General features: G+C 53.1%; 1 protein-coding gene across 1 annotated transcript in view; it reads left to right on the top strand.

Annotated features, from left to right (window-relative positions):
* PREX1 (phosphatidylinositol-3,4,5-trisphosphate dependent Rac exchange factor 1) overlaps positions 1-12,254 on the top strand; it is a 175,510-nt gene that overhangs the window by 63,668 nt on the left and 99,588 nt on the right. The window contains exon 2 of the mRNA XM_040638439.1: positions 10,152-10,223. Coding sequence (XP_040494373.1) covers positions 10,152-10,223 — 72 coding nt within the window. The remainder of the gene's footprint in view (positions 1-10,151; positions 10,224-12,254) is intronic.

Genomic DNA, 12,254 nt, shown 5'->3' with positions numbered 1-12,254 from the left:
TCAGCCCCCCACCCCCTGCAAGATGTTGCCACTCATCACAGTATTTCCATGTTTTAGCAGCCAGGAAGGCTGTCCTGGTGCGGACCGGGAATGTCAGTCTGGCCTGGAGGGGCCTCTGTTAACCAGTCACCGTGCCCTCCTTCTTCAAAGGCTTCCCTCCTGCAGACAGGGCCGTTCCAGGTGTTTCCTCCCACCCCTCAGCAAGGCCCTAGACCCTCTTTGTTCTGGAGGCTGCATGGTGGCCCCCTAGCCAGACTCGCCACTGCCAGCCCCTGCAGTCCTGTGCCTGGTGGCTTCATCCGGCCAGCAGAGCTGCAGGGCCCACCGAAGTGCCAGGCAATGAACACCCCCTCCCCCCAGCCCTCCAGGCAGGACTGGTGTATAAATGCCCCAGCTCCCTTGCTGCCTCCCTGCCCCAGGGTCACTCAGAGACACGTGTTCTGCACTGGCTCTCAGGGGGTCTCGAGGGCTGGAGCTCCTGTCGCCCACCCTGGCCACTTGCTTGCTCTCATGCCCTATAGTAGCTGCCCTCCCCGCCCGGGCCCGCTTCTCCCCTCCCCTGCCTGTGTTTGCCGGAGCACCTCCCAGATCGACTGCTTGCACTCAAATCCTTATCCTGGCCGGCGTCTGCTTCTCGGGGCCCAGCCTCAGGACTCCCATCATGGCCCGTCTGCTAGAATATGCCCGCCGTCCACGCCCGCGGTGTTGTCTGCACAGCTCCGAGTAGAGCTGGTTGGTGTTGACGTTTGTAGACGTGTACATCAAGATTTATTCCTTGGACGACATGGTTTTCTTTTTGCATTTGGAGCCAATACTCGGATTTTTTAAGGTCTCCAGTGTTTTGTTTTTTAAAGATTTTATTTATTTATTTGAGAGAGGGAGACAGCGTGAGAGAGGGAGAGAGAGTGTGAACATGAGCAGGGGGGAAGGGCAGAGGGAGGAGAAGCAGACTCCCCACTGAGCAGGGAGCCCCATGCGGGGCTCGATCCCAGGACCCCGGCATCATGACCCAAGCCAAAGGCAGCCACTTAACCCATTGAGCTACTCAGGCATGCCAGGGTCTCCAGTGTTTCTGGTGGTCGGAAAATCCAGGCCTAGAGGCCAGGGGGAAAGGGCCTACTCTTGTTTAATACGGAATTAAAAGTGCCTACCCCTTCCGTGGTCATTTATCGAGTACTTATTGGGCATCTCCTGTGTGCCTGGTGACGAGCTGGATCCTGGGGGCTCTCAGTGTGGGGGTGGAGGGAGACACACAGGTTGACACATGGTGTTTATTTAATCCTTATGTGAGCACGTTGCAAGGCGAGGCCTTGTTACCCAGGCACAGAGCCTGGCCGGCTGACTGTAGGGCCTCCATGTGCAGATTTATGCCCTGGTTTCCTTTTCCCTAAAATGGGGATGCTCACAGCACACCTTGTAGGATTGTTCCCAAGGTCAAACAAGCTGGTCATCATCAGGCACCTGCGAACCCACTTTTACTCCTCTGTGCCAGGCAACGATCTAGGCTTAGGAGTGGATGCTGTGTGAATAAGCCTCTGCTTTCCTGGTGTAGACATGGCAGGCAGTAAATGAGTGATAAGCAAGGAAATAGATATGTGTAGGTGGAGGTAAGTGCCGTAGGGCAGGAAGAGATGGGTGAGATAGAGCGATCGGAGGGCAAGAGTGAGCTGAGCTTCTGCTGCAAATGGGGTGGTAGGAGAAGGCCTCTTAGAAGTGACGTTTGGTTCTAGATGGGAATGAATTCAGTGAGGAAGGGGCCCTGCGGATATCTGGAGACAGTCTTCCAGACAAAGGGCAAGTGCAAAGGCCCTGGGGTGGGATGGTGCCCTGTATGTTCATGGAACAGTATGGAGGCCTCAACTGTAGCTTATTTCTAGTGCTTACAAGAAGATATTAGTCTGTTAAAGCTATGGTACGATGCAACATTATTTGTGCTGCTTTATATAGTGACATGAATTTTATATACATATGCAGAATTCATCATGTGCTATGGGGGACGTGACATAAAGGAATAAGTGTGAAGTTGTAAAAGGAATGTTATTTTCTCTCAGTCCTGTCTGGTATATCTGTGAGTGAATGTGTAACCTTCCCTGACTATGACGTCTCTAATCTGAAAATTTGGGTATTTTGGGAAAGTTGTTCTGGGCAGTGGCTTTCTGCTCCTGGCACAGGCCCCACAAAAAGGGGCGAGGATGGCGTGTAGGAGGTGTCACTCTCAGCCTGGGTGGTGGTGGGGGCTCGAGTGGGGGGATGGTCTCTCCCCCCTGGCTGTGGAAGTGCCAGGCCAGCTCGTCGGGGGCAGGCGGAGATGGGCACCTTCCTGGGGGGCCTTGTGGCTTCCAGAGTCAACACACAGAAGGAGGGGTGTGCAGCTCAGAGGCTCACAGCAGAAGGAAAGCCTTCTCCTCTCCTGTTTGTCTGGCTCCTGCTCTCCGCCGGCGGGCACTGCCCTATTTGCACGGGGACACACGCCCTTCGGGAGGAGAATGCAGACTAGCCTCCTCGACGCTGAAGAAATGATAATTTGGGTGGGCAGGAGGGCCTGGTTTGTGTAGCCAACTCTTCTGCCCAAAATAAAAGAGAGAAAGAAAGAAAGAAAGAAAGAAAGAAAGAAAGAAAGAAAGAAAGAAGGAAAATACATTTATGTTAGAGAATGACTTGTGATTAGAAAGTGGCATGCTCATTTTGGAAATGTGGAAAAAAACAGAAATGAAGAAAGAAGAAAATTAAAATCACTTCTAATTCCATTCTCAGAATTAGGTTCCCTGGCTAGCGATAAAACCCCAGTAAGGGTTTTAATGAGATGGAAGTTTTCTTTCTTACTGAATTACAGGCAGTCCGGGGCAGATACACTGGCTCTTCTGTCCTTAGGGACATAGGCTTCTCTGTCACTGCTCCATCTTCTTCAGTATGGTTTCCACTTCATGGTACAAGGTGGCTGCTTGACCTCCAGGCATCACATTGGTTATCCAATCGGTAGGAAGGAGGAATAGCAGAAAAGAATCCTTGCCTGTTCTTCCCATCCCCAAGGATACCTCCAAGATGTTGTGCCGGGTATGTGCACTTACAGTCCCTAGCCCAAACTTAGTCACACGGCCATACCTAGCTGTAAAGGAAGCTGGGAAATAGTCTTTATTCTAAAATCTTGGATTCTATTTAAAGGCGAGACCAGATATTGGGGGACAGCTACTAATGTTGGCCATATTCTCACACAGTTCAGGTTCTTTCCTTCCACACTTCTTTTTTCTGCGCTCATGTGGAGATGATTTATTTAACAAAAAATGAGATTATATTTTCTGTATTCTGTAACTTGTATTTTTCCCCCCACCGTCAGGGAACCATCAATAGCCTTTGTCCATACCATTAAATGGACTTCTGAAAAACCATTTCTAGCATGATCGTCCTTTGTGGAGATGGACAATTTATTTAACTGAACCCCAAGGGATAGAATTATAAATCAGATACTGAAGTTAAATCTCGATGTCACGTGTGAGATTTATTTTTTGCCATGGCATAAATGCCCGGAACTTGAATGGATAGAGCATAGAATTTGGGCATTCGAAGGAGTCAGTGGGCCTTTGAGGGGTCTCCCCAAACTCTGGCCTCTGTGGGGCTGCTGGGAGCAGGCCACGCAGCCCCCACTCTGCTGGTTTTACTGTTTCATTGTTACTGCTTGGACTCGAGGGCCCTGCTTTTCTGTGACATGCTGCTTCCCTGGACACCCGGCCACCCAGACCGTGGTGGGGGATGGGTCCCCCCTTTCCTCTGTCCTTGCTGTAGTCCGGGGCTGCCCCGCCCCCCCACCGCCCCTCACTCCTGGCTGGTCCCCTGGCCCTCTCCGATTTCACCATATGTCTGGTGAGGTCACCCTGGCCACGGCAGGGATGTCCTTGGGGGGCAGCCGAGCCCCCCTTCCCCCAGTGATCAGGTTGCTGGCATCAGTCTCAGAGAGCCACTTGGAGGCCTCTTTCTATCCTTTTTATCTCCAGGGAGAGATTGATCCTCCCCAGGCTGTGGCTGCAGGTTCCAGACAGATGGCAGCTCCCCAGAGGCACCCCGAAGGGCAGCTGCTACCTGTTTTATGCTCGTGTGGTTTGTTGTCTGTAGTTCCTCACCGAGGATACATGTGTGTTGGGGGGGTAGGCTGGGGACTCATCACCGGACCAGACTGCCTGGGTTCGAGGCCCAGCTCTGCCACTTGCTAGCTAGGTGGCTTCGGGTAAGCTCTTTACTGTGCTGGGCCTCCGTTCCCTCCTCTGTAAAATGGGCACAGCAGTAATAGTACCTACCTGCTATTGTTGTCTGAGGATTAAAACACTTTGCGCAGCACTGGGCACATAATAGCGCCGAAGATGTGAGGGATGGTACAAATAACCAAGAGCGAATGTTTTATTATTGCTATTATTATTACTGTTACTATTCTAGTACTCCCAATTCTGTACTGGTTACTTCTGGAGCCTCTTCTGGGCCCCCTGCCTCGGTTTCTCTCCCTCTCCCACCTGTCCTCCACACCTTTGTTAAGCACCTGCTGTGGGCTGAGGACATGGCAGTGAACGAAACCGCCTTCTGCCCCGAGACAGCTCGCGCTCTACGGGGGAGACGCTGCCAGACAGGGCGGTACATACGTAACTCCGTCGATCAGGCCACTGCCGACAGTGACCAATTCAGGGGAGGGTGACAGGGTTCAGATGGCTGTGGGGAGCGTGGCGAGACTGTCCTTTCCCTGGGCCTAAGAGGAGACCTCTCTGAGCAAGCGTCTCCCCTGCTGGTCGAACGTCTGGGAAGAAAGCTCCCTGGCACAGAGCAGCCACCGCAGGGGGCTGGGGGGGACAGGCCCACTGCGTTCACGGGACAAGAGGGGACTAGCTCCCTGCAGCTGAGTGAGAGGGGCGGGAGGAGCCCTCATCCCGCAGCGTCTTGTCTTTCTGGGTTTTAGTAGGAGCCTCTTCTAAGGCAGGGCTTACTCTTCCTTGGCACTACTGACGCTTGGGGACCAGACACATCTCTTTGGGGCCCGTCATGGTCACTGTAGGATGTCTAACGGCATCCGTGACCTCTGCCCAGTAGCACTCACATCCCTAGTGACAACCCCAGGTGCCTGCAGACATTGTCATCTCTTCTGAAGGGCACAGTCACTTCTGAGTTGGGAACCGCTGCTGCAAGGCAAAGATGGGGCAGGTGTGAGCCGCACATCGGGAGACCTGGTTCCGATCCGTGTTTTATCCCTAACTTTTTGTTTGACCTCGGATTAGTGCCTCTCATGCTCCCTGGTTTCCTCCGTGCAGTAGGAGTTCTCTGGAGACGGCAAACACACAGCCCTGCTAGCCCCGCCATTGCCATAGCTGTGGCAGACGTCACTGATCGATCCTGCTGTGTCTGGGAGCCCTGGAGACACTTGGGCCCAAGGAGCAGCCTGTCTGGTCCTCTCTGAGCAGCAAGCAGGAGTCAGACAGTCCTGGGCTCGGGTTTGGCTCTGTTGATTTCTGGCTAGTTGACTTCTATTAGGTTACTTAGCCTCTGGGCCTCAGTTTTTCTCATCTGTAGAGTGGGACCAATATACCTACCCTGAAAGCTGATTGTGGGGTTCGAAATCAACTAATGATGGGACCGTGTGGGTCTCAGCACAAGTCTGGTACGTGAAAGAATGAGAGCACTTGGGTATTGTTCTGGGTGTGGAGTCGTGGGGACTCTCGTCCACTGCTGGTTGGAGTGTATGTGGGTACGGTCACGTCAGAGAGCTGTTTGGTATTCACTTGTCAAGTTGAACATGTTTCTCACCTCGGGCCAACAATCTCACACCTGCGTACACATCTGGAGGGACTGGCACGCTCGTACCGCAGGAGACCCAGGTGAACTTGGGGGATCTGGAGCACCTGGGCCCCGTGGACCTACTACTCGTAGCTTTGTGTATTCGAAGGACATTTGAAACGACCTACACTTCTGCCCCATGCGAGTGGGTACTACACGTCTAAGTCCTCAGCAACAAAGTGAACAACGCTGGGGGGGCAGGTGCACAGGTGGCTCACCTGTTTCTGCCGTGATTCTTTTCTTCCTGTTCCGCACTGAGGTTTGAGATTCACACGGTACGTGGGGATACAATACACACTGATGAGGCTTTGCATATGCATTGGCCTGTAACCGCCGCGCAGATCAAGTAATAGAACATTTCCAGCACCTCCCAGGGCTCCCTGGTGCCCCTTCCCAGTCTGCACCTCCCCCAGATTTGATGAATTTCTTTTAGAAAATGGTCTGAAGCAAATTTGGGGTAATGCTAAGATTTGCCAAAGCTGAGTTTGTGGGTGTTGGTTGGCTTTTTCTCTGTCCTTTTCTAAATCCTTCACGTATTCCAGCATCATCGTCATTAAAAGCAGAGGGGGGCTTGGGCAGGTGTGGGGGCAGGGAGCCCGGCGGCATGGACACCACACGGACAGAGATGTCGGGGCCAGAGCAGAGTCTCAGGCAGCCCTGGGACTCCTGAGAATGGCCTCGTCTCTAAGTGAGGCTCCCGAGACAGACCTGCTTTTGGCCGAGTGTTCCAGAGCTGTCAAGGCTTGGGCCAGGAGTTGCCCCCGAGGGTCCCTCTAACCACCCCGCCCGCATGGAGGGCATTGGCACCGGCTAGAAAAGCCAGTTGTGCCTTGGGCAGCGCAAGGGGCTGGGCCCAGAGCCCCTGCCTATCCATTCTTTCTGGGTCACGAGCTGCCCATTGTCCCCATCACGCAGGCCCGGCCCGTTTGCGGCTCCTCTGTGGGTGGCCCGAGAGGCCTCTCATTGTCCCAGCACAATAGGGGTAGCTTTGCTTGCTCCAAGAAACCAGGACAGGAAGCCCCAATCTAGGCCAGCACTCCCAGCTTCCTGCTGTCCCCAGCAGTGCTGGGCCAGCAGGCCTTTGTCTCCCTCCAGTCTCAGGAGGCTGGAGGCCGGCCTTCCCAGCAGCACCACTGCCTACTGAAGCATCTTCTAGGAGCTCCTGTCCCCCGGCCCTGGCCCTTTAAAAGGAAAGGTCAGCAGGCTTCCAGTAGGCTCCTGCTGTGTGTCGGGCACATCCCATCCCTTCCTTTGATTGTTGAGTGCTTGCTGTGTCCCAGGAATACCGCTGGGAGCAAGACAGGCAAGCCCCCTGCCCTCATGGAGCTTTTATTCACTTTATCCTATTACATTCTGAAAGGTAGGGTGGTGTTGCTATGATCCCCCTATTTGGGAAGAGTAAAGCGAGGCTCAGAGAGGTTAATGCATTTTCCTGAGTTTACACAGCAGGAAAAGGAGGATATCTGGTTTAAACACAAACTGTCAGTTTCCAAACCTGGCCTTTATCGTTGGATTGGGGTAAAGGTTTCGTTCCAGCCATGCTCCCTTCTTATCTTGGCCTTTCCCTTAGGAGCTGATGTAGATTGCCTAACCTCACTCTTTGCATCTGTCGAATGGATTTTTAATGCAAGATGGGAAGGTGGGGAGTGTATGAAGACAAGGAGGGCTTCCTGGAGGAGGTGACATTTGAGCTAAGTCCTGATGGATGTTAAGGAGCTGGCCCATGGCAGAGCCAGGGAGAATATCCTGCTAGTAAGAGCAGCATGTGCCAAGGTCCTAGAGGCAGGAATGTTTCCTGGCAGGTGGAAGAAATAGAATGATGGTGGGGCTGAAGATTATTGAGGTGTGGAGTGATGGAGTGCTGGAAAGTGCTGAGAGATTGGCTAGGACAAGATCATGGGGGCCTTATGGGCTGTGGAAGGATTTGTTTGTTTGTTTCTTTAAGTGTAGTCGGAAGCCATGGAGAATTTTAAGCTGTGGATTGACAGGATCTGATTTACATATTTAATAGGATTCTTCTGGTAGCGTGTGGAGAGAGGACTTTGGGGGGCAATGAGGGGGAGCAGGGAGGAGTGATTGCATTAGTCTAGAGGTGCCTTGGACTGGGGCAGGGATGGCCATGGAGGTGGAGAGAAGAGGTTGGATTTTTTTTTTTTAAGATCTATTTATTTATTTGAGAGAGAGACAGAGAGGGTGCACACGCAAGCAGGCGGAAGGGCAGAGGGAGAGTGAGAGTCTTCAAGCAGACTCCCCACTGAGCACAGAGCCTGACGTGGGGCTCGATCCCACGACTCATGAGATCATGAGCTGAGTGGAAACCAAGGGTTGGATGACCAGCCCACTGAGCCACCCTGGTGCCCCCAAGGTTGGATTTTTAATACCTGTTGAAGGTAAAGCTGATAGAATTTTCTAATGGATAGAAGTGGGGTGCCAGAGAGAGGGGTGGCAGGTGACTGGGACGACTGAGGGGTTTCTGCTGGAGCCCCCGGCAGGCAGCGGTGCTGTCAGTCGGGCTGGGAAGAGCTTGGGTGGTTTGGGTTGGGAGGGAGGATCGGGAACTAGGTTTCGGATGCCCCTTGGCATCCGGGTGGAATATATGGAGTCTTCAGGGGAGAAGTCCAGGCTGGGGACATAAAAATGGGCTGAGGGGACTGGTGGATATGCTGTGCCTGGCTCTGTGTCCTTACTTTCCTCCCCGTGACCCACGACACGAGGCACCAGTGCATCAGCCCCTTGGAGACCTGAGCCTGCGGTGGCTGGCGCCCTGCGACAGCCACTGACATCCACTGGGTGATGGAAAAGGATCTGACAGCCGTCTGTGGAAGGCCAGCCTCCTCTTGGCCTGCCTGCCCTTGCTTTCCTCCGTCCTGGGCTGTCCCCTCTGTGTCCCCGCCACTTGGAGATCTCTCCAGACAAGCATGGGCACACGCGACACATTCTTCATTAACCTGCAGCCGGCTCTGCAGCGGGGACCCCGCGCAGATCCCCTTTGCTATAATCAGCTGTGGCAGGGAGGGCAGCCGACGGGCCACCACACCTCCTTATGGCCCTGTGGCCGTGACAGGACCATGAAGTCGTTTTCACAGGGGATGTCCTATAGCTGATGCCAGGTCAGCCTGGGTCCGAGTCCTCCAGTGGGGGCAGACCAGGCAGAGTTTGCCGTGTGGGACCGGCCTCAGTCTCCCTTGGGTGCGTCTCCCCACCCCCCACGTTCTTATCAGTAGTCTTTCCACCACCTGCTCTGTCCCACCCACATGAGGGCCAGGCCACCGTCCTTTGTCATTTCTCATCAGCATGACTGCACCCCTCCATTCTGGTGTCCCCCTCCCGTCACGCTCAACCCTAAAATCCTGTTCTTCACAAAAATGACCAGTATTTTAAAACTGGGAGACTTTGCTAAAAAAAACAAAAATAAAAACAAACCAAAAAACCACTTTATTTCTGGCTTCTGTTGAAAAAAAATTCCAGAACACCTGGTGGTACTGGGCCCGCCACCTTCCCACCTGACCACACTTGGAAGGGAGAAGCGGCCACCCCCCCCACCTTTGATGGAACGTGCTTACCAGCTCCTCGCAGTCCCCAGCACCCCCCCTTCATTGGCGTCTGTCACCTCACAGAGGACAGAGATGATTTCTCCGTTCTGAGCCCCTGAAAAAAGTGGCAGGACAACTGCGGTCCGTCCATACAGCAGGATCCTGGGCAGCTGTAAAAAAGAATGAGGATGCTCCCAGTGGAGGATAGGAAGGGTCTCTAAACAGGATTAAGTGGGAAAAGCAGGTGCTGCCTGTCCTGGGTATGCTGCTATTTTTTTTGGTGTGTAAAAAAGGGGAAAAATAAGAATACGCGTGTGTGTGTATGTGTATAAGTCTATCAATTCCCATGCGTCATTTTTGCATGAAGATTCTCTGGAAGGGTACCCAAGACACCAGGAGCTGTGGTTTCCCTGGGGGGTGGGGAGGGACTAGATGCCCTAGGGCCCAGGGTGTAGGAGAGAAGCTTCTCGTATTTTTGACTCTTTATATTTTTGACTTTTGAACCATGTGAATGTGTTATTATTAAGAAGTTAAGTTTTTGAAAAAGGAAAAAAAAAAAGAAGGGAAATGAATTATAGCCTGAGAGAGACCCATGGGCGAGGAAGCAGATGGGGGTGCGTCTCCCAGAAGGCAAGGCTTTGCCGTGTTCCCTGCACAGGGCCTGGGCCAGGAGATGCTCAGTCAACATTTGTTGACCGAAGGGGGTGAGGGATATTCCAGTGTGTTTCATGCAGAAGCCGGGTAGGTTTTTCCTTTCCCCGGGAGATCGGGGACCTGGATGCTCACGTCTCCCTGCTTCTCTTCCCCTAGGCATTCCTGCATCGCATCCGGCAGAACGTGGCGGACTCAGTGGAGAAGGGCCTCACGGAGGAGAACGTCAAGGTGCGGACCGCTGAGCCAGCCCCTTTGCACACTGTGCTGCTGCTGGAGGAGCGAGGCTCAGAGGGCAGAGTGGGAGGCGCGCCCACCCTGCGGGCAGCTGGCTTTGCCTTCCTACAGCTTGCTCCTGCAGCCTCTGGGGGCTCCGTGCTTGGCGGATGTCAGGAGGACTCAGCCAGCTCGAGACTTTGTCTCCTTGCTCACCATGGCCATCCTGTCTTCCAGACTTCTCTGTGCCAGGGCCCCCTGGCATGGAGCCAGCGGAAAATCCCTTCCCAAGCGCTCCTGGGAGCCTGGCACCTCCAGCTGCCCTCTTGGCAGCCCTGGCCTGTGCCCCTGCACTGGGCATTGAGTGTCGAGGCAGGGCGGTTGAGTAATTGGGTCCGGCCTTCATCTTGGCTGTGGCTCTGGGGAGTTTCGGGAGGACGTCAATAGGCCCTCTGTGTGCATAGCGGGGGCCCCTGCACTCCCCGGGCCTGGCTTTCTAGCGTGACCTCACTCTCTGGGAAGCCGCCTTTAGTTCTCGGGGCTCCGCGGTCCTGGTCCAGAGGGAGAGCGGGGGCAGGGTGGGGTGGGCGTCAGAGGTGACTGGCACGTACTGCACACGAAGGACTTGGTCCAACAGGACGTTCCCCCCACATGTCTCGGTTAGTCTGGACAGGGACCTTACAGTGGATAATTCTGAGTCCAGATTTTTGATAAGAAAGCTAAGGCTTTAGATGTAAAGAGACCTGCTCGGGTCTCGCTGCCTGGCTGGTTCCTGATAGCGCTGGGATTTAAGTACTTTAGGCATGCACGTATTCTTCCGTTCAGCAAATATTTTCTGAGGACCTGCTGTTTATTTGTTACGTGTATTTCTCACAATTTATTTCTTTTTTGCAATTTAACAGTTATTAGAATTTTAAATTATAATTTATTACGGTTTTTTTAGAAACTTTTTGAATAAGCTATGACTCAGTAAAGAGTGCATCCTAAGTGTTAAAACGTGATGCAGTTTCACATGTGAACACACCTGCGAACAGGACCACAGTGAAGACGGGGCATTTCCCGCCCCCATAGGCTCCTCTGTGTTCCCCTCCCCATAAATGTCCACTCCCCAAAGGTAAACCACTGATCAGTTTTGCCTGTTTGTGAACTTTATGAAAAGTGAGCCCTTTCACGTCTAGTGCCTTTTGCCCACTGGTATGTGTGTGAGATTTGCCCACGTCGTTATGTGTGGCTATGATTCAGTCTCTTCAGTTGCTAGGTCATGATCCATAGTTCGAACGTCCTGTAAATTACCATCCATTCTCCTGCCGACAGATATTTGAGTTATTTCCAGTTCCGGGCTTTTAGGACCATTCTTACATATGCCATTTGGTGGACACAGGCTCTCGTTTCTTTTGGGAGACAGATATTTATTTTGAAATTTTGCCGCCGTCCCTTGGAGGAAGTATGGCACTAGGCTCTATCCTACCTGTCTTTAACATAAGCCGATTCAACCATGTGAACTGGAAAGGATGAGAGAGAGAAGCGTAACCAGAGAACACACGTGATTCTTCCAGCCACCTGCCTGATGAGTGTCCCCCAGGGCGAGGCGGAGGAGCAAGACACTCCCTGGCCCTCTCAAAGCGCAGCCACTGAGGAATGGTCTCCACCCCTCTGCCTTCCCTGCCCACCCTCAGGCCATCTCCCTCTGCAGACTTTCTGGTGCATTCCAAACGTCAGTGGGGTTGGTCTTCGTTCCTTGAGGTCTTCGACTCAGATGTCACCTTCTCAGAGTGACTGTCCCTGGCCCTCTGCCCCACCCTGGGACTCCCTTCCTGTTTTACTTTTGTCTTTAGTGCTTCTGACCCCCTGGAATATTCTGTTCTTGTTCTTTGTTGTCTGTTCCCTTCCATTCCAATGTCACCTCCGTGGAGGCATGTACTTGTCTGTTCCCTGCTGTATCCCCCAGGGTCTCTAACAGTGCCTGGCATACAGCAGGCGCTCAGTCAGTATTTGCTGAACAAATGAATGAGGAAGAAAACCTAGAGGGAACCAGAAACCAGGAGT

The sequence above is a fragment of the Ursus maritimus genome, unplaced genomic scaffold (genome assembly GCF_017311325.1).
Source record: "Ursus maritimus isolate PB19 unplaced genomic scaffold, ASM1731132v1 scaffold_22, whole genome shotgun sequence".
NCBI classification, from domain to species: Eukaryota; Metazoa; Chordata; class Mammalia; order Carnivora; family Ursidae; genus Ursus; species Ursus maritimus.
Note: the sequence above shows the minus strand (reverse complement) of the source record. Positions and strands in the feature narration are given on the sequence as shown.